The 21,507-nt window shown below is 41.1% G+C and overlaps 1 protein-coding gene across 2 annotated transcripts in view; it reads right to left on the bottom strand.

Annotated features, from left to right (window-relative positions):
- PIGL (phosphatidylinositol glycan anchor biosynthesis class L) overlaps positions 1–21,507 on the bottom strand; it is a 99,686-nt gene that overhangs the window by 70,611 nt on the left and 7,568 nt on the right. For both annotated transcript variants that reach the window (XM_088027953.1, XM_028089580.2), the window contains exon 2: positions 15,301–15,400. In XM_088027953.1, coding sequence (XP_087884079.1) covers positions 15,301–15,400 — 100 coding nt within the window. The remainder of the gene's footprint in view (positions 1–15,300; positions 15,401–21,507) is intronic.

Here is a 21,507-nt window from a genome sequence, read left to right as displayed (position 1 = left end):
AGTAGACATCTCCAAAGTACTCACTTCCAGAAAACAGTGAAACAGTGTCTACAGAGCAAAAGGAAGTACCACCTGATAATTTTGTAGCCACCCAAGGTGTCCTTTAAGTATAAAGACAACAGATAGGTTGTCTTAAATATACAAACATATAGCATCTATGAACTGCTCTTCTAAAACATATTGGTGGATGAAGCCCTGTCAAGTCAGACAAACCATGGTAAAACAGACTGATTGGACTAACACAGGATTAAGATGAAACAACTCCAGGAATAGTGGTTTTTGAAAAGAATGTGTCATAAAACTTGATAAGGTGAAAGTAATAATATAATGGGAATTTGGCGAGAAGAATTTCTGGGGAAAAGTCCAAATATGCTCACTTCCTCCAGGCAGTTAGTAGAAGTAGATACTTTGAAACATAGGTTAAAAAAACACCACCATCACCACCACCACTGATAAAACCTCACAGTATTTCACTATCTTTTCTTCTTAATTTTGGACAGATATTTTTAGGAATTAATCCACTGTGACTGAATTAAATGGAACATTTATCTCAAGTTTACCGCAAGTTAAAGTTTTTCAATTTTACTTCCATTTTATTTCAAGTAACATTCAATTTCATGGCATCCATGGAATTATTTCCATTTTTCTAAAATTATAATATGTATTCATCTATCTTTGTCTGTAAATATGCATAGAAAGAAGGCTAGCACTGAGTATATTGACAATGGCCATTTCCAAGTTAAGAGCATCTGGATGACTTTTACTTTCTTTTTATTTTTTTACAAGTATGTATTATTAAAAGTTAATTATTAAAAATACATATGTACACAAATCTGACCATCTTATTCCTTTGTTCAATGTCTCTCTTTTAAAAAATATTTAATTTTAATTTTTAAAAAATATTTTATTTATTTGAGAGAGAGAGACAGAGAGAGCATGAACGGGAGGGTAGGGTGGGGGGAGGGACAGAGAGGGAAAAGGAAAAGCAGACTCCCACTGAGCAGGAAGCCCAATGCGGAGCTCAATCCCAGGACCCTGGGATCATGACCTGAGCCAAAGGCAGATGCTTAACTGACTGAGCCACCCAGGTGCCCCTAATTTTCATTTTTTTATTTTTTTATTATTTATTATTATTTTTAAATATTTTATTTATTTATTTGACAGAGAGAGACACAGTGAGAGAGAGAGGGAACACAGGCAGGGGGAGTGGGAGAGGGAGAAGCGGGCTTCCCCCGGACCAGGGAGAACGATGTGGGGCTCGATCCCAGGACCCTGAGATCATGACGTGAGCCGAAGGCAGATGCTTAACGACTGAGCCACCCAGGAGCCCCTAATTTTCATTTTTTTAAGATTTATTTATTTATCTTAGAGAGCAAGAGAGCACGCAAGCAAGCAGGGGTGGGGTCGGGAGGGGCAGAGGGAGAGGGAAAGAGAATCTCAAGCAGACTCCATGCTGATCATGGAGCCCAACATGGGGTTCGATCCCAGGACTCTGAGATCATGACTCCAACCAAGAGTTGGACGCTCAACCGACTGCACCACCCTGGTGCCCCTTAAAGATTTTATTTTTAAGCAATCTTCATGCCCAAGGTGGGGCTTGAACCCACAACCCTGAGATCAAGAGTCACATGTTCTACCAACTGAGCCAGCCAGGTGCCTCTGTTTATGGTAGTTTTATTCATAATTGCCAAAACTTGGAAGCAACCAAAATGTCCCTCAGTAGGTGGATAGATAAATTGTGGTACATTTAGACAACAGAATATTACTCAGCACTAAAAAGAAATGAAATGAACTATCAAGCCATGAAAAGACAAGAAAGAACCTTAAATGCATATCACTAAGTGAAAGAAGCCAGTGAAAGGCTACATATGGTATGATTCCAACTATATGACATTCTGGAAAAGGCAAAACTATGGAGACAGTAAAAAGATCAGTGGTTGCCAGAGGTTGGGTGGTAAGGATGAAAACGCAGAACACAGAGGATTTTTAGGGCAGTGAAAATAATCTGTATTATAATGATAGGTACATGTCATTGTACATTTGTACAAACATATGGAATGTAAACACCAAAAGTGAACCTTAGGGTAAACTGCGGACTTTGGGTGATTATGACTTGTCAATGCAGGTTTATCCATTGTAACAAATGTATCACTCTCGTGTGATTATATTGATAATGAAGGAGGCTGTGTATGTGTGGGGTCAGGGGGTGTGTGGGAAATTTTTGTACCTTCTTCTCAGTACTGTTGTGAGCCTAAAACTGCTCTACAAAAATAAAATCTTAAAAAAAATTTATTTTAAATATAAAGGCTGAAAAAGATACACTTGGGAATAATAAATTTTAAAATAAATATAATGAAACTTTTGGGTTATAACTAATGTATGCTCATTATCAAAACTATGGAAAAATACAGGAAAGTGTAAACAAAGTATACACTGCTTTTTTTTTTTTAAAGATTGTATTTATTTGTCAGAGTGAGAGTGCACACAAGCAGGGGGAGTGGCGGGTAGAAGGAAAAGCAGGCTCCCCTCTGAGCAAGGAGCCTGATGTGGGACTCAATCCCAGGCCCCTGGGATCATGAGCTGAGCCAATGGCAGACGCTTAACTGACTGAGCCACTCAGAAGTCCCCATATACTGCTTTTTAAAACTGGATATTGTATTATGAACATCTTCCTGGGTTACTTACTAACTATGCATTAGAAAATTATGGTTTAATGCTCTGAACCATGGCTATGTAATTGATCATACACTGCTACATTTAGATTGCTACCAATTTTTTTAAAAGATTTTATTTATTTATTTGAGACAGCAAGAGAGCGAGCGAGTGAGGGGTGGGGCAGAGGGAGAAGCCTGATTCTCCCAGGACCTTGAGATCACGGCCTGAGCCAAAGGCAGATGCTTAACCGACGGAGCCACCCAGGCACTCCAGTTGCTACCAATTTATTGCTATTATAAATAGCGTTGTAATAAATATCACAATATAGATTAACCTTGAATCCTATTTTTTTTAAAAAGATTTTATTTATTTGACAGAGAGAGACACAGCGAGAGAGGGAACACAAGCAGGGGGAGTGGGAAAGGGAGAAGCAAGCTTCCTGCAGAGCAGGGAGCCGATGCGGGGCTCGATCCCAGGACCCTGGGACCATGACCCGAGCCGAAGGCAGACGCTTAATGACTGAGCCACCCAGGTGCCCCTTGAATCCTATTTTTAAAAAAGTTTCTTTGTTTATTTAAGTAATCTCCATACCCAACGTGGGGCTGGAACGCATGACCTCATGCTCCTCCGACTGAGCCAGCTAGGGGCCCCACCTTGAATCCTACTTTTCTTAAAGATTTTATTTATTTCTTTAAGAGAGAGAATGAGAACGAGCGGGGTGGGAGGGGCAGAGGGAGAGGGAGAAGCAGACTCCCTGCTGAGCAGGGAGCCCGATGCGGGACTCGATCCCAGGACCCCGGGATCATGACCTAAGCTGAAGGCAGACACTTAACCAACTGAGCCACCCAGGTGCTCCTTGAATCCTATTTTTATGGTATATTTGTAACCTCTAGACACAAAGGCAGGCTTTGTGAAGGCCGCCCCTCGCTGGTCCCACTTTACTTCTGTTGCATTGCTTCCCCCAGTCACGTTACTTGAAGGCCCAGCCTCCCTTAAGTTCCTAGAATAATCTGCCTTTGAAGCAGGACTGAAACAGCTTTCGGTTTTCACATAATAGTTTCATATCGGCTACATCTACTTCAGTCTCCATCCCTGGTTTCTTTTCTAGGAAACATTGTTGTCCTTTGCGCCTTCTGGGAGGATGGGAGCCCTGACTTGCTCTTGCCAACTGGGCCTGGAACTGTGCCCTTGAGCCTCAGCCCGGTCACTTCTTTGTGTATCTGGAGAAAAGGACTGCAGGAGGCTTTATTTTAATCTCTTACAGTGAGAGGATGCTTGGTCAGATCTACTTTGGCAGCCAAGCATACGGCCTTTTTTTGCTTTTGGTTTTTTTGTAGGGGAAAGGCTCTTACTGGGTCTCAAGAGGAGAGGGGGTTTAATTACCAACATGACCCCAACGGTCCCAGACTTTGCTTTGTGGCTTCTCTTTCACTGTGTGATTTGTATGGATTTATTGGAAAACACAAAGACTTCCAGGAACTGCTAGCAAGCCAGACTCATTTATGTTTCCTAGTAGGTACTGTATTCTATTTCCCTGCTCAGCTGAAATGAGTCTGTAAAAAGTCTTGGGCTTGTTAATGCCAAACTGATGTGAAGACAAGCACTAGGAGAGAGGAGATTTTTATTGTGCTGCAATCTTAGGACAAATGGAGCCAAATCTACAGGATGGCAAAAAAAAGAGCTGTAGAAAAACCCTTCCAAACCAAAGTACTCATTTAGAACTTTCTAGAAAGTTAAAAATAACTATGCAAGTCAGGGATCCAGACTGTTTTATTTAATTGAAGGAAGTGAAAACAATTTCCGTTAAGTCTCAGAGTACCCATTGCTGGGTAAATGAAGAGAAAGTGAGGAGGGGGGTCAGGATGTCCAGGCGTCACTCAGGTTCTTTGAGAGCCCGCATTTACATGCTGGCTACAGGAAGAGAGCTTATGGTATGAGTGGAGTCATTCATTTATTTGACAAACGTGTATTGAGCAACTACTATGTATTGAGGGTTTTTTTTTTCTTTTAAAGATTTATTTATTTATTTGACAGAGAGAGAGAGAGAGAGAGAGAGAGATAGTGAGGGCAGGAACACAAGCAGGGGGAGTAGGAGAGGGAGAAGAAGGCATCCTACTGAGCAGGGAGCCCGATGTGGGGCTCGATCCCAGGACCCCGGGATCATGACCTGAGCCGAAGGCAGACGCTCAACAACTGAGCCACCCAGGTGCCCCTGTATTGAGGGGTTTGATAGAGGTTGGGGATACAGGAATACAAGAACAGAGGGGCTTATGGTATAGAGTAAAAAATTAGGGTGTATGCTAGGATATAACAGGACAATGAGACTGTAACAAAAGTGCCCACGAAAATCTATGCAAATCAGGAATGGTGCTACAGAGTCTAAAATAACCCTTGAGCTAAGGTTTGAAGGCAAAATAGGAGTTTGCTAGAGGGACCAGGCAAGGGGTTAGGGAATAAGCCTGCTAGAGAGAGGGGCTAGCACACACAAAAGTGTGGATGCACAAGAAGGGACGGTACATTTGAGGCCCTGCCTAAATATGGCACTGGACATAGATAGGGGTACTGGGCAGTCCTACCTACTTTTGTCACGGGAATAGATGTGATGTGGGTATGAGCAGCTGGTGGCTGATAAGGCTGAGCGGGGAGATCGGGATCAGACCATGGAAAGCTTTGAGACCTTGCAAGTCTTGCTGAACAAGAGGTCCTTGGGCCCCAAAGCACTTTGATAGGCATGGGTTATAATTGGGGGGATCTGCTTTGCTTTATTTCATCACGATCAGGCCTACCTTGAATCCCCACCCTTTCAGGTCAGAGCACTTTGGAGCCACGTAGCTGACCTTCTTCCCAGTCACCCTCCAGAATGAGGACCATGAGAACACCACAGTGTTTATAAAAAGGCTTAAAAGCATCATTATATTTTCAAGGAACTCTAATCTATGCTTTTAATTTATCAAATCAAATCTTATCACAACGTACACAGAATTATTTCTAATTTAGCATTCACTTGTATGGATGGAAGCTGAGTAGAGAGGGAACAATATTTTATTGGATACGTGGGGTAGTCTTTTTAAAAAAATATATATATAATTTAGAAATATAGGCTTTCTAAAAAAAATCAAACTGTACAGAATTCTGTGGAATTAAAAAGTGAAAGTATCCCTCTTCCCTGCCCCAATTAAGTAGCAGCTATTATTAACAAGTCTGGTATGTATCTTTTTTTTTATTTTAAAGATTTATTCATTTATTTTAGAGAGAGAGAGCATGAGAGGCAGGGGCAGAGGGAGAGGGAGAGAGAATCTCAAGCAGACTTCATGCTGAGAATGGAGCCAGAAAGGCATGGATCTCAGGACCCTGAGATCATGACCTGAGCAGAAACCAAGAGTTGGAGGCTTAACCCACTTTGCCACCCAGGCGCCCCTGGTATGCATATTTTTAGAAATTATCTATGCATACAGACATGTGTGTGTGTGTTTAGAGAGAGACAGTCAGCACGAGCAATGGGAGAGGGGCAGAGGGAAAGGGAGAGAGAGAATCCTAAGCAGGTTCCACACCCAGTGTGGACCCCGACCCAGGGCTCAATCCCACAACCCTGTGATCATGACCTGAGCCGAAATCAAGAGTTGGTCGTTTAACTGCCTGGGCCACCCAGGTACCCCTGCATATGTTTCTTGTTGTTTTGAAATATAAACAAAATAATTCTATGGACTCTTCCAACATATTAAGAAGCACAAAAGCAACAAAAGACTAAATCTGCAGGTTGCATTTTCCAATTACATACAATTCCCCAGTACCCCAGAGAGGGTCTCCAATCTCCACTGTGGGCCTGAACTTCAGCATATGCACAGTGAGACAGCTTTGCGCAAAGCAGCAATGATCAATGTCATGCCAACACCTGCTAGTTAGCTCCGAAACCTTGAACTGTTCTTCTCTTTCTTCCAACATCTTGCAAGGTGTGTTGCCCATTCCAGGCATTTAATATGTATCTGTTAACAATATACAATTTAATATCATATGACTCAATAAGTTAGCAGAATACCTATGGAGGTATTAAGAACTGGGTAAAGTCACCAAAAGTATCCATTTAGTTGTCTAATGACTGAGATTATGCCTTCTTTTCTTGACAACTGAATATTTTTGCCTCTGTAGGTGATTAGGTGAGTGGTTTACTGGGGTGAGCTCCTCTGGCCAAATGTTTCCCTGAAATCAAGCAAGGAGGCTCAGAACAAGGGAAGAAAGAACTGACCACACACAATGCCAATCAAATGTACTCTCCAAAACACACTGGTTACAAACAGGTGACCTACTTTCCTGCAGAAAGGCAGGAATCAATTCTGTCTTCCTTGCTGGTTTTGGGTTCTACCACTGCCATTTATTAAATGTGTTGACTTCGGAGAATTCTCTTAATCTCTCTTAGCTTCAGTTTCTTTGTGTGAAACAAATAAAGGATAATAAAACCCATCCTGTACAGTTAGTCAAAGCCTCAAATGAGATGGCCTTTGTGAAAGTATGTGTCAGGCATGGGGCAGATATAATATAGGGTGGTTGAGACAGAGGCTCTGGACACAGACTGCCTCAGTTCAAAAACCAGCTCTAGCACTCACTAGCTGGAGGACCTCAGGCAAATTATTCAACCTCTCACCAAACCACGGCTTCTTATCCACAGCATAGGAAAAATAATTGGATTATTTTGAGGAGTAAGTGAGATCATGTACTTAGCAGGTCTCCCACTGAGCAGGGAGCCTGATGCAGGGTTTGATCCCAGGACCTTGGGATCATGACCTGAGCCGAAGGCAGACGCTTAACGACTGAGCCACCCAGGCGCCCCCATATTATTACTGATCTTAAGAGTGAGAAAAGAAATCGCAACATATACCAACGGAGTAAAAGGGAAGTATGTCATCTTTGAAAAACAAACAAGGGATTTCTTTCACAGATTTACTCAAACCCACGTATCTTTCAAGGTTTACGGAGCAGGAAGCTTACGAACAGAGAGTAACTTCTGTAGGTGACAGTTAATAACCTGATAAAGCTGGGGCAGCTGGGCTAGTCTGGCTCTAGATCAGTGTCCTTGAAAGCATTACAGAACCTATTGGCATAGATAGAGAAAAAATTCCCCCATGACGACGCCAGTAGTTTATCATGAGCCAAATAAAATAGAGAATAAATTGAAACTTTTTTTTTTTAAGTTGACTCATTTTTTTAGTTATCTTTACACCCAATGTGGGGCTGGAACTCCTAACTCTGAGATCAAGAGTTGCATGCTCTTCTGACTGAGCCAGCTAGGCACCCCTGAAATTTTTTTATCTCTTTGTAGGGCACTGAAACAACAGGAGCCCCCAAATCTACCACAACGAAGGTGAGTTCCCAACAAAAAAGCCTAACACAATGAAGAATATATATATTTTAAGATTTTTATTTATTTTAGAGGGAGAGAGAGAAAGAGCGTGAGCAGGGAGAAGGGCAGAAGGGGAGGAGAGAGAAGAGAGTGAGAGAGAAGAGACCCTCAAGCGGACTCTGTGCTGAGCGTGAAGCCCTACGTGGGGCTCTGATCTCACCACCCTGAGATCAAGACCTAAGGCAGAACCAAGAGTCTGACACTTAACCAACTGAGCCACCCAGGCACCCCAAGAATATCTTTCATAACCGGCAGCCAACACAGTTAATGGTAAAAATAGATGTGTTCTCAATCAAATCATTAATGCAGATCAAATTACCTGCTCTTACTACAATTGTTTAACACAATTTAAGAAATTCCACCCAAACTAATAAGAAGTGGTACATAAATAAGAGACATTAATGGAAAAATGGAAGACTATATTAGTATTATTTGCAGATGATTTACCCATAACACTAAGAGAATCAAGTGAAATGTTGTTAGGTTCTTTAAAGAAGTTTCATAAGTGTATGGATATAAAAGAAATATACAGGGTGCCTGGGTGGCTCAGTTGGTTAAGCAACTGCCTTCAGCTCAGGTCATGATCCTGGAGTCCCGGGATTGAGTCCCGCATCGGGCTCCCTGCTCGGCAGGGAGTCTGCTTCTCCCTCTGACCCTCCCCCCTCTCATGCTCTATCTCATTCTCTCTCTTAAATAAATAAAATATTTATTTATTTATTTTTTATTTTTTTTTATTTTTAAAGATTTTATTTTAAATAAATAAAATATTTAAAAAAATAAAAGAAATATACATAAAAATCAGTAAATCCTCTCCGCATCAGCAGTGAAGTCTTAAAAAATATATCAGAAAAAGTCTTATTCATAATAATAACAAAAAAATAAGATGAGCCACAATAACTTTAGTAAGAATGTTTTGGTACCCAGATAAAAGAAACTACAGGAAGTCTTGTCCTTTGTCTCAGTAATTCATCATCTAGGATCTACCTAAGGAAAGGGTCAGAACTTCAAAGATTTATTATCAAATTTTAAAATACTTTAATATCGGGAACACTTAAATATTCAATAGTAGGAGAATGTTAATCAGATTATAATACATCCTTGTGATCAAATCTTTAAGACCATTCTAAGGACTATTTAATGACTTGGGGAAATGCTAAAAATATTCTCTCATGAAAAAAAGGAGAATACAGAATTTTTTATAGCATCTGATGCTAATTTTGCTTAATATTGGGGTTCTTCTCTGAGTAGGGAGTTCTCATTTGCTTCACAATTTTCTGAACTATCCCTATGCCCACTCCTTAGGTTACATGACACCAAATGCGTAATTCTCTTCCTCGTCATTTGTGGTTTTCTCTTCTTGCCTTGCCTGATCTCCATACTCTCTTATCGCCTCATTGATCCAAGGCAACTGCATCTACTCAAATGGTTTTAATTTTTCTATGTGCTAAGGATGTCTAATCTGTTCTTTCCCATAACCCAATTCTTGCCTGCAAACTATGCCAGCTAATTTTTATCCACTTAGATCTCTATGCCTGTAATTTCCGTTATCCCAGATTTCTTCTGTTCTTGAAATACTGCCATTTAAACCTCTTCAGTAAGACTCGAATTCATCCCCTCATCTCCATCTCAACTGCTGCCCTCTAAGTTGAGACATTCTCCTTTTGCCAGGACAAATGCACGAGACTGGTTGGCCTGTGTCCTAAACTCTTCAATCCATTCTATCATCAGAATCATCAGAGTGATCATTCTAAAACTTTATTTATTTATTTATGGTACAAGTGGTAGGGGGTAGAGGGGCAGAGGGAGAGTGAATCCTAAGCAGGCTCCACGCCCAGCGCAGAGCCCAACGTAGGGCTCGATCTCACAACCCTGAGATCACGACCTGAACTGAAATCAAGAGTCCCTCAGTCAACCGACTGAGCCACCCAGGTGCCCCTAAAGTGATAATTCTAAAGCAAACAACTGATCATCTGTCTCCACTATTGTTTCTGTTTCTGTTGTGATGTCATGAAGGTTCAAACAGTTAAGAGATGCATGTCTGCCAGTGCTAATTTATTTACTGCTCATCTAAACTCCACTCCCCGCTACCCCACCGCCTTTTCTACTGTGGGAGGAAGCAGCTAATTAAAGCAGGTGCTGAAATGAAAAAGGAAACCCAGGGAGAGTGACTCAGCTCATGGACAATGCATGGAGACAATCTAAGCCTAACAATCCATTGGATTTTTCTCAACAAAGTGGTCTTAATCAACTTAGAGCCATTTATAGTTTCTTCTCTTCCTCAGGCTCCACTGTGGATCTTCTAGAGGTGCTAGTAGTTTTCCAGGTACTACCCACAGAACCTGCTCTGTCTTTTTAGCCTGTTTTCCTTTGTTTACATCTGCTTAATCTATCTTTTGTTCCTTGGTTTCGATTGGACACTTGAAATACATCTCCTTGCTCTGCATCCTAAGCAGTCCTATAGCTAGGCCCCAGCCCAGGCCAGTCCCCTAGACCTTCACTAACCTAACCCAACAAAAACACAAGGCTAGGTGGGTTGTAAAGCATACAGGCTTTGTAAGACAGTGAGGCAAGGGCGCCTGGGTGGCTCAGATGGTTGGGCGTCTGCCTTCGGCTCGGGTCATGTTCCTGGGGTCCTGGGATCCAGTCCCGCATTGGGCTCCCTGCTCTTTGGGGGCCTGCTTCTCCCTCTGCCTCTCTCTCTCTCTGTCTCTCATGAATGGATAAATAGAACCTTAAAAAAAAAAAAAAAAGACAGTAAGGCAAAATGAGCATTTTTTCCTATCTATAGCCATTCCCAGAATTCTTCTGCTGAAATAAAGCACTCTTAAATAAATAAATAAAGCAAGCTGTTATCTAATAGCTACTACCATGGCTGGGATGTTGGTAGAGGTGGTGGTGGTGGTGGTGATGATCCATGCAGGGCAGGAGGCCTAAGAAAGTCTGTTGGGGACTCCTGGTTTTTCTCCATAATATAAAGAATACAGAGATGTGAAGGAAAATACCCCTGTTCTTGGCAGGACACAGTTGTGTCTGCAGGTGACGCCTGCAACTGCTAATGCAGTCACCTTGTAACCGTGAGGGGAGATAATGCTGACATGATGAAAACAGTTGCACAGAGATATGGAAAGGACTTGGGTTTTTGATGATGTTGTCCAGCCAACCTGGTGCCATCTTGCTTTCGGATGGCTTCATATGCAGGAGGACACATTTACTGTTGAAGCCGCCTAAATGGATCCTAGCAGATTCAGACTCATTTGTAACTCATTAGATTCACCAAGCCTGCCTGTACTAGTAACTTCCTTCACCTAATAGTGTAGATGTTTTTTTTTTTTTTTAAAGATTTTATTTATTTATTTGACAGAGAGAGAGACAGTGAGAGCAGGAACACAAGCAGGGGGAGTGGGAGAGGGAGAAGCAGGCTTCCCGCCCAGCAGGGAGCCCGACGCGGGACTCGATTCCAGGACCCCGGGATCATGACCTGAACCGAAGGCAGACACTTAATGACTGAGCCACCCAGGTGCCCCTAATAGTGTACTTGTTCTAATCTTGTAAGGGTAAACAACAAAATCCGACTGGGACTTTGTTGAAATAATGTAGAAAGTAGGAATAAACAAATGGTGGGTGAAGGCAGCTTCTACTGCACTTCTTTCTTGTCCTTAACTGTGTATCTAGAATCTACATAACAGAAACCACATGCCAGATAAGCGAGGTGCATCTTTCTTATAGATTTCCCTTGTTGTGTCCCAGAATTAAGGTCAACTGTTAAGTAAAGTTACCAGTTCATCTTAGAAATTCCTTAGTGTTTACCTACTTAAAGGTAAACTATCCAAATGGGACTCATTTCCTGGACCAACAGGATCTGAAAATTATGATATAACTAGATACGGGTTATAGTAAAGATATAACTTATAACTTCTTCTCTAGTACTCCTGGCCTGTAAAAATAGCAGAGGAAATTTTGTTTTGTAGGAATGAGTTGAAAACATCAGCAAAATTACTACTTTAGCCTTTTATGTATTTTGAGGGTGATTGTTTTATTTCTTCTTTGCCTATACTTCAAGGAACTTGTGTCTTCATCATGTTATAAGTTGTATTATCCCCTTCTTGCACATTACCCAGTAACAGAAAAGGAAAACCTTAAAAAAAAGGAAGCAAGCACAGTTTAATTTATAATAAATCCCAAAAGCAACGTTGCTGGTAAGGAACAGATATTTAAGCCCAAAAGATAGTAATACAAACTCCAGTTGCTATTATGTAGACCTCTGATTTTTTTTTTTTAAGATTTTATTTATTTATTTGACAGAGAGAGACATAGCGAGAGAGGGAACACAAGCAGGGGGAGTTGGAGAGGGAGAAGCAGGCTTCCTTGCGGAGCAGGGAGCCCGATGTAAGGATCGATCCCAGGACCCTGGGATCATGACCTGAGCTGAAGGCAGACACCCAATGACTGAGCCACCCAGGCGCCCCGTGATTTTTTTTTTTAAGCTTTTATTTATTTATTTTACAGAGAGAGAGAGAGAGCACAAGCAGGGGGATTAGGAGAGGGCGAAGCAGGCTCCCTGCTGAGTAGGGATTCCTATGCGGGCTCGATCCCAGAACACTAGGATCATGACCTGAGCCAAAGGCAGATGCTTAACCCACTGAGCCACCCACGTGCCCCTGAGTTTTCTTTCCTTTTTTTTTAGTTGAAGAGGCAGGTCAGTAACAATACATTAACATATATTTATATATGACAGAAAATAATCAGAGAAAAGGTATGGGGTATGGTACTCAGAATTTTTTCTATTACAAAAATTTACAAACAAACAAAAAAGTTAAAAGAACAGTATAATCAACACTCACGTGTCTTTCACCAAGGTTCAAATTGTTAATATTTTACTATTTGGGCTTAATCTATATAGGTATGCATTTTTTTTTCTGAATCATTCTAAAGTAAATTGCAGACATCATGATCAGTCATATTATATTTAGCATTGGTTTTCAATATCTGCTTTTTTTTTAAAGATTTTATTTATTTGTTTGAGAGAGAGAATGAGAGAGAGAGAGCACATGAGACGGGGTAGGGTCAGAGGGAGAAGCAGACTCCCTGCTGAACAGGGAGCCTGATGTGGGACTCGATCCTGGGACTCCAGGATCATGACCTGAGCCGAAGGCAGTCGCTTAACCAACTGAGCCACCCAGGCGCCCCCAGTATCTGCTTTTCAAGTCTTTTTTTCATTCATGTTTTATAAAATCCTTAAACAAGATTTAAAAAGAGAATAATTATGTTCATGTTGTTAGAAAGCAAGACTTACAGTGTAAAAGAGATTTGATGTAAAAGTCAAACGTATTAAACAAAACCCTTGAAATATTAACTCTACATTGTAAGCATTAGTATTCTTGATCTCTTTTTCCTTAAAAAAATATATATTTACTAGCTCTGAAGGTCAAGTAACAATAGGAAATAATAACACTGTAGCAATAAACACTCCTAGTAACTCTGGTTATGGTCCCTAAACACCACACCCTACCAAGAGAAACCAAAGCTCCTTAGAGGGACGGTTGATGCCAGGACTGGGGCAAGAAAGCATACAAGAAGGCACTGGGAAATCTCGTTGTCCTTGACAGCAAGCAAATCTTACACAACTAAAGAGACCATGCCAAAAGGACATAGGAGCTAACATTAAGAGGCTCAATAGCCAAAGACGAGACAACTGGAGAATCAAAGAATATGACCGAAACGGAAACCCTGAATACATAAAAACACATAGATACCCGATGAAATAAAAAAGTGCCCTCCCCATCCAAGCCACAAACAATGGATTACTGCTGGAGGTATGTAGGGCATAGACTCCTTATTCTGAAAATGGCAATTAAAGGATTAAGCATTTAGGGGCGCCTGGGTGGCTCAGTCAGTTAAGCATCTGCCTTGGGCTCCGGTAATGACCCCCGGGGCCTGGGATCGAGCCCTGAGTCAGCCTCCCTGCTCAGCGGGGAGTCTGCTTCTCCCTCTGCCCCTCACCCCATGCATGCTCCCTCTCCTCCCTCTCTCAAATAAATAAAATCTTAAAAAAAGAAAGAATTAAGCATTTATCCGGTCTATTCAGATCAAATTATATACTAGGGTAACTAAATAGCCCCAGTTGATTAAATTTTGCTTTGCAGAAGAATTACAGCTAATACATTTAGAATGCAGGAGACATTTAGAAACTCAGCATTTGGCTATTTCTAGTTAAAACCAATGATTCAGGCAATCATGAAAGCATTACATGAAAGGTGGGTGTGGGTCTTTAAAATGAAAGGAGCAGCCGTTGCCGTGTGAATTCACTATCAATGGTAGAATCATTAGAAGCAAGACAATCGGATAGCATGTGGTCCCCTGAAATGATTCAATATGAAGTACACAGTACAGTTTATACCGGTATTCTCACCCCTGAAAGTTACAGCTAAGTTCTAGTTTGCAAGAAATATGAATGATAGAAGAAAAACTTAATACCATCAGGAGGCAGGCAAGACAAATCCAGAATGCATGACATTCTATAGGACAACTAAGTTTTTTCAACAAAGACAACGTGGGGGAGGGAGGGAGGAACAATGAAGTGCAGGATGTGAACCAACTATAGGGTGTGGACTCGTTTAGGCCCTGACTTGAACAAACCAACTGTAAAAACAGTTTTGAGCTACTTGGAGAAATGTCAGTATGGACTGGGTGTTGGAGGACACCAACATTAATTAATTACTAATTAAGTATTAACTTTGTTGGATGTGATGATAATGGCATTGTGACCATAGGAAAGAATGTCTATCTTCTTAAGAGATGTCTGTCTTCTTAAGAGACGTCTATTTAACCATGCAGGGCTGAAACAACCTGATGGCTAGATTTTCTTTAGAAGAGCTTTGCACACACAAAATATGGGAAGTGGGGATAGATGAAGCAAATATAAAAAAGGCTTGATAATTACTGGGCTTCGGTAACAGGCATCTGGGGGTTCATGACACAGTTCTTTATACTTTTGTGTATTTTTTGAAAATTTTCTAACAGTGTTTTTAAGATTAAAAGAGAAGTAGCTATCTTCGGAGACAGAATCTGAACAGAAGTTGAAAACATTTACTTGCATTACACTGTCATTTAAAAACAAATGTGGAACTATTTTAAGTAGACTTCTCAAATAAAATGGTCTTTACCCACCCACATTAGTTTTTGGTGTCTTTTGAGTGTACCACTGCGTATTTATTGCCAAAGAATTTCTACATTTTTGAAGGAAAAATTACCTGTTGTCAATAATCATTATACTGGAGGATGGAATCCCCAAAACATCACAGCTCTGCAAAAGTTCTTTCTTACGCACCTCCCCTTGATTGTAGTAATTTCCTGAAGATAACAAATACACAGTGGTAGATTTCTTTAATAGTGGAAATCTATCAGTTTACTCATTCTTTTTTTTAAAGATTTTATTTATTTATTTATTTATTTATTTATTTATTTATTTATTTATTTATTTGACAGAGAGAGACACAGTGAGAGAGGGAGCACAAGCAGGGGTAAGTGGGAGAGGGAGAAGCAGGCTCCCCGCCGAGCAGGGAGCCCGATGTGGGGCTCAATCCCAGCACCTTGGGATTACCACCTGAGCTGAAGGCAGTCCCTTAATGGACTGAGCCACCCAGGTGCCCCCAGTTTACTCATTCTTTTTTTTTTTTAAGATTTTATTTATTTATTTGACAGAGAGAGACAGCACAAGTAGGCAGAACAGCAGGGAGAGGGAGAGGAAGAAGCATGCTCTCCGCTGAGCAGGGAGCCTGACGTGGGGCTCAATCCCAGGACCCCGGAATCATGAACTGAGCCGAAGGCAGCCGCTTAACCGACTGAGCCACCTAGGTGCCCCCAGTTTACTCATTCTTATCTCATCTTGTTCCCTAAGGGACTTAAGCCACCTGAAAAATTTGTGGTTATGATGAAAGGCTGAAGGAGATATTACTCCTATGAGATGACTGACAGCAGCCCAGTCTTTAGAATCATCACCATTTAAGCCTTCCCATCTCTGTATCTATCTGTCTGTCCCTCTGTCTGTCTGTCTGCATTTCCGTAGCATGCTACAGGCAGTATTGCATATTGCCAAGCCCACTGGCTTTGGAGGTAAGCAGATTTAAGATTGCCTCTTCTATAACTGCCCAGACAGAATAAGTCAGGTACCTGGGCACGCTATTAATTTGGGCTCTTTTAATTGATAGTCCTCAAAAATCTGTTGAATGTTTATTTAAAGAGGCTCTTACTCCTGCGTATTACAGGAAATTGTGTCCCTGGGGGATCTTGACCACATCGGTACCCCCGATAGCTTATATATCCTTTCTTTTCCCAACACGTATATTGTTTCCTAAGAACGGTTCTGCTAAGTACTGCTTCTCTGTATCCTACAAATAATATACGGTGAAGATTTAGTACCACTTAAACTGCACTTATGAGCAATTGTCTAGCTAATGCACCCCTTAATTCAACTCTCCAGCAGATAATTGCATGTGTAATGTGTGCTAGTTACTTAACTTTCCCGAGCCACAGGTCTTCCACAGGTAAAGTGAACATGATGACCATCTCCTATAGCTTTCCTGAGGATTACATGAGGCAATACATATCTACCCAGTTCAGTACACAGTGTTTTCTCTTTCCTCGACTTCTTTAGCTTTACCTTCCCCCTCCTCTGCTTCATTTCTTCCTGAATTACAATCCATTTTCATTGTCTTCACCAAATGGCAACCCCTCTGGGAAGTCTCCCATTTCTCCCGGCAAGGAATCATTTCCAGGATTCTGCTCAGATGTATGAACGTTTCTCCATGATCAGATTATGAATTCCTAAATGTCATTGACCTTAAAAGTCACAGTCTCCTTCAACTTTGTATCATGCTGGTGTCCAGCACACTTCACATACTCATGAAGCACTGAACCAAGAGCAGCTTCCTTTACTGGCCAGATAACCTAGAGAAAAACAGGTCTGCAAGACCTTTCAACTTTGGCAGGAGTTACTCTAGCGCTAGTTGTGAACTGTTTGAACCCAGAAAGGAGATAAGTCATTACATTGTATCCAACAAAGGAACTAACCCTAAAAAGACTCCAGATAATAGCTTAGTTTCGTATTGTTCTCATCACAATATTTTAGGTCCTTTTTTTTTTTTTTAAGTCAGATGGAAGCTATAGTCAGTTTTATGATGGTCATTATATTTTGGGTTCCTCTCAAATCCATACACATACCCTCTCTTATTTCATCTCAAGGTTATTTGTTCTTTGGTGAAAAAGAGTCTAATGGACACTTCCTAAGTCCAGAGGCTGTGCACATCAGACTCTGATTATGATTCTGAGGAACTGCTTAGAATGGAGGCTAATGAGTTTATGGAGCTGGTTTTATGACTTTGTGTTTGAACTAAGGAACTTAAAATAGGTTAGCGAGTTGAAGTCAGAGATCATTTTAAAATTTTTCCCTAAGCTTGGTGAACATGTAAGAACTTGAACAGAATGTGTCTGAGATCCTTCAGCAGCCCTTAATGACACTCTAGAACTGTGTCCAACTAGGGTAGGTGTACTCTGGGATGCACAAGATTATCTGTTGGGGTGAGAAAAAGCTTTAGAGCTTTTCCTCTTAATTTGTATACCTTGTCCTTTATATATCGTTTGTTAATGTTTTATAATGTTCACACTAGTTCAATGGGCCATATACTTAATACAATTATAAATAAGTATATATATATATATACACACACACACACATATATACACATATAATGGGAGTATATGCTCAGAAGTTTTTACCAAGGGGCGCCTGGGTGGCTCAGCCGTTAGGCGTCTGCCTTCGGCTCAGGTCATGATCCCAGGGTCCTGGGATCGAGCCCCGCATCGGGCTCCCTGCTCAGCGGGGAAGCCTGCTTTTCCCTCTCCCACTCCCCCTGCTTGTGTTCCCTCTCTCATTGTGTCTCCATCTGTCAAATAAATAAATAAAATCTTAAAAAAAGAGTTTTTACCAATAGGAGGGGTGCCTGAGTGGCTCAGTCTTGACTCTTGATTTCGGCTCAGGTTGTGATCTCAGGGTTGTGACATCAAGCCCTGCCACGGGCTTCATGCTGGGTGTGAAGCATGCTTTTGGGATTCTCTCTCTACCCTCTCCCTCTGCCCCAACCCCCTTAAAAAAAAACAAAAAAACAAAAAACAAAACAGGGACCAGGGAAGTGGCCCAGAGATTAGTGATAGCAGGAGGTAACTACCAACCCTAGGATGGACAGATAAAAGGAGTAGGCAGTGTTACTAGAACCCAAAGGCTTCGGTTCCCCAAAGGAAGCTGAAACCAAGAGAACTAGACTCTCTTCCATTAGTATGAACCCCGTGGGAGAAATCATGATTTAAAAATGAAACTAGAATTAAAAATTGGTCAAATGATGGGGCGCCTGGGTGGCTCAGTCGGTTAAGTGGCTGCCTTTGGCTAAGGTCATGATCCCAGGATCCTGGGATCGAGCCCCGCATCGGGCTCTCTGCTCAGCAGGGAGCCTGCTTCTCCCTCTCCCCCTGCCTGCTCTGCCTACTTGTGCTCTCTCTCTCAAATAAATAAATAAATAAATAAAATCTTTAAAAAATTGGTCAAATTACTTGCACAGATATTTCACCAAAGACAGATGGGTAATAAGCACAGGAAAAGATGCTCAATATCATTAGTCATTAGGGAAATCAAGGCAAAACCACAATGAGGTATCATTTTACACCCACTAGGATGGCTATAGCAAAAACAAAAACAAAAAAAACAGGGGCACCTGCCTGGCTCAGTCGGTGGAGCGTGCAACTCTTGATCTCGGGGTTGTGAGTTCAAGCCCCAAGCCGCGTGTAGAGATTACTTAAAAATAAAATCTAGGGGCGCCTGGGTGGCTCAGTTGGTTGGGTGACTGCCTTCGGCTCAGGTCATGATCCCAGGGTCCTGGGATCGAGCCCCGCATCGGGCTCCCTGCTCGGCGGGAAGCCTGCTTCTCCCTCTCCCACTCCCCCTGCTTGTGTTCCCTCTCTCGCTGTCTCTCTCTGTCAATTAAATAAATGAAATCTTTAAAAAAATAAATAAAATCTAAAAACAAAACAAAAAGTCATCACCATGACATGGGCTGTAATGATATAAAAAAAAAATCACACAAAAAATTACAAGTGTATGAGGATGGGGAAATTGGAACCCTTGTGCATTGTTGGTGGGAACAAAAAATGGTAAAGCTGCTGTGGAAAACAGTTTGGTTTGAGATTCCTCAAAAATTTGAACATAGAATTAACATATAACTCAGCAATTCTACTCCTATGTATATACTCAAAAACAAACTGAAAACAAGGACTCAAACAGATACTTGTATACCTGCGTTCTTAGCAGCATTATTCACAATAGCCAAAAAAAGGAAACAACCCAGGTGTCCAGATAAGCAAAATGTCGTGTATATATATATATATATATATATAATGGGGTATTAGTCAGTCTTAAAAAGGAATGAAATTTTGATATATGCTACAACACGGATGAACTTTGAAAACATTATGCTAATTAAAGTAAGGCAGACATAAGGGGCACCTGGGTGGCTCAGTTGGTTAAGCGACTGCCTTCGGCTCAGGTCATGATCCTGGAGTCCCAGGATCGAGCCCCATGTTGGGCTGCCTGCTCAGCAGAGAGTCTGCTCCTCCCTTCCCCCAGTTCGTGCTCTCTCTCTTGCTTACTCTCTCTCAAATAAATAAAATCTTAAAAGAAAAAGTAAGCCAGACATAAAAGGACAATTATTGCATGATTCTACTTATATGAAGTACCTAGGATAATCAAATTATTCTAGAGACAGAGAGTACGATAGTGGTAGCCAGGGGCTGGGAGAGGAAGAAATGGGGAGTTATTGCTTAATATGTGGAATTTTGCCTGGAAAGATGAAAAAGTTCTGGAAACAGAGATTGGTGATGGTTACACAGTATTGTGAATGTACCTAATGCCACTCACTGAATACTTAAAAATGGCTAAAATGGTAAATTTTGTTATGTATATTTTTCCACAATAAAAAATTAGATTTGCACTGAGTAAAAATCTTTCAATTATTAGCTATCACCATAAAACAGAAATTCTGTCTTTTTTTTTTTTTTGAGATTTACTTATTTATTTTAGAGAGGAAGAGCATGAGTGGGAGGGGCAGAGGGAGAGGGAGAGGAAGTCCCAAGCTGACTCTGCGCTGAACTCGGAGCCCGCCACGGAGTCTGATCTCGCAAGCCTGAGATCATCACCCTGAGATTAGGACCTGAGCTGAAACCAAGAGCTGGAGTCTTAACCGACTGTGCCACCCAGGTGCCCCAGAAATTATGACTTTAAAACTGGTAGAGGGGCGCCTGGCTGGCTCAGGCTGTGGAGCATGCAACTCTTGATCTCGGGGTTGTGAGTTCAAGCCCCATGTTCAGTGTGGATTACTTAAAAATAAAATCTTAAAAAAACAAAACAAAATTGGTAGAACAAGTTTTTAAAAGCTCATTTAAAAAAAACTGAGCATGTATCTATGCAGGCAAGATCAAGGAACACTGCCATTTGCTATTTTTTTTTTTAAGATTTTATTTATTTATTTGAGAGAGAGAGAATGAGAGATAGCACGAGAGGGAAGAGGGTCAGAGGGAGAAGCAGACTCCCCGCCGAGCAGGGAGCCCGATGTGGGACTCGATCCCGGGACTCCAGGATCATGACCTGAGCCGAAGGCAGTCGCTTAACCGACTGAGCCACCCAGGCGCCCCGCCATTTGCTATTATCAACCAATATACTCATGCTTGTAAGTACTGTATTTTTTTTTAATTGAAATATAGCTGATACACAATGTTACTTAGTTTCAGGCACAATAAGTACTGTATTTCCTTATTATTCCTAAAAGGAGTGCATTAATAATGACTTTTACTAAGGGAAATATTACTTTTTGTTAGTTTTTCTGATCTGTGATTTACAGACTGTAAATTAACAGGGCAAACATATGGGGAACTGTCTTTTTCTGAATATTTGGGCATATTTGTATCAGATGGAATGATAACTATGTACTGCCTGAGAACAGTGCCTAATTCACTGCAGGGAGCAAGTGAACAAGTATTTCCAATACTAAGCTCTTCAGAATGTATTGTTTTGTTGATTATTCCCATTCTATACTTCTGAGTTCTACTGCATTTTCCTTCTCTTTCACACTTGTGTCTTTCCTTTTCACTATTCATGGCAATCTTTGTCACTGTGGGACTCCTCTTTGGTCTCTGACTTGATCTTCTTCCCTGATGTTTATTAGCATTTCTTTTATGATTTCTCATAGTTTAAGCAAGTCCTTTATTTTTAGACTTAAAATTCTAACTTACTAAGTAAATAAAAGCTCTAAAAAGTGTGTAGCGCATAGCACTTAGGGGGCATAGCTCAATGAGGAAAATGCTGAAGAATTATTCATGGTTAAAAAGCAATATTAAAAATATCCCGCTAAGTTCTG

The sequence above is a fragment of the Eumetopias jubatus genome, unplaced genomic scaffold (genome assembly GCF_037043125.1).
Source record: "Eumetopias jubatus isolate StellerSeaLion01/CBP00866 unplaced genomic scaffold, mEumJub1_p1.0 scaffold_10, whole genome shotgun sequence".
Lineage (NCBI taxonomy): Eukaryota > Metazoa > Chordata > Mammalia > Carnivora > Otariidae > Eumetopias > Eumetopias jubatus.
Note: the sequence above shows the minus strand (reverse complement) of the source record. Positions and strands in the feature narration are given on the sequence as shown.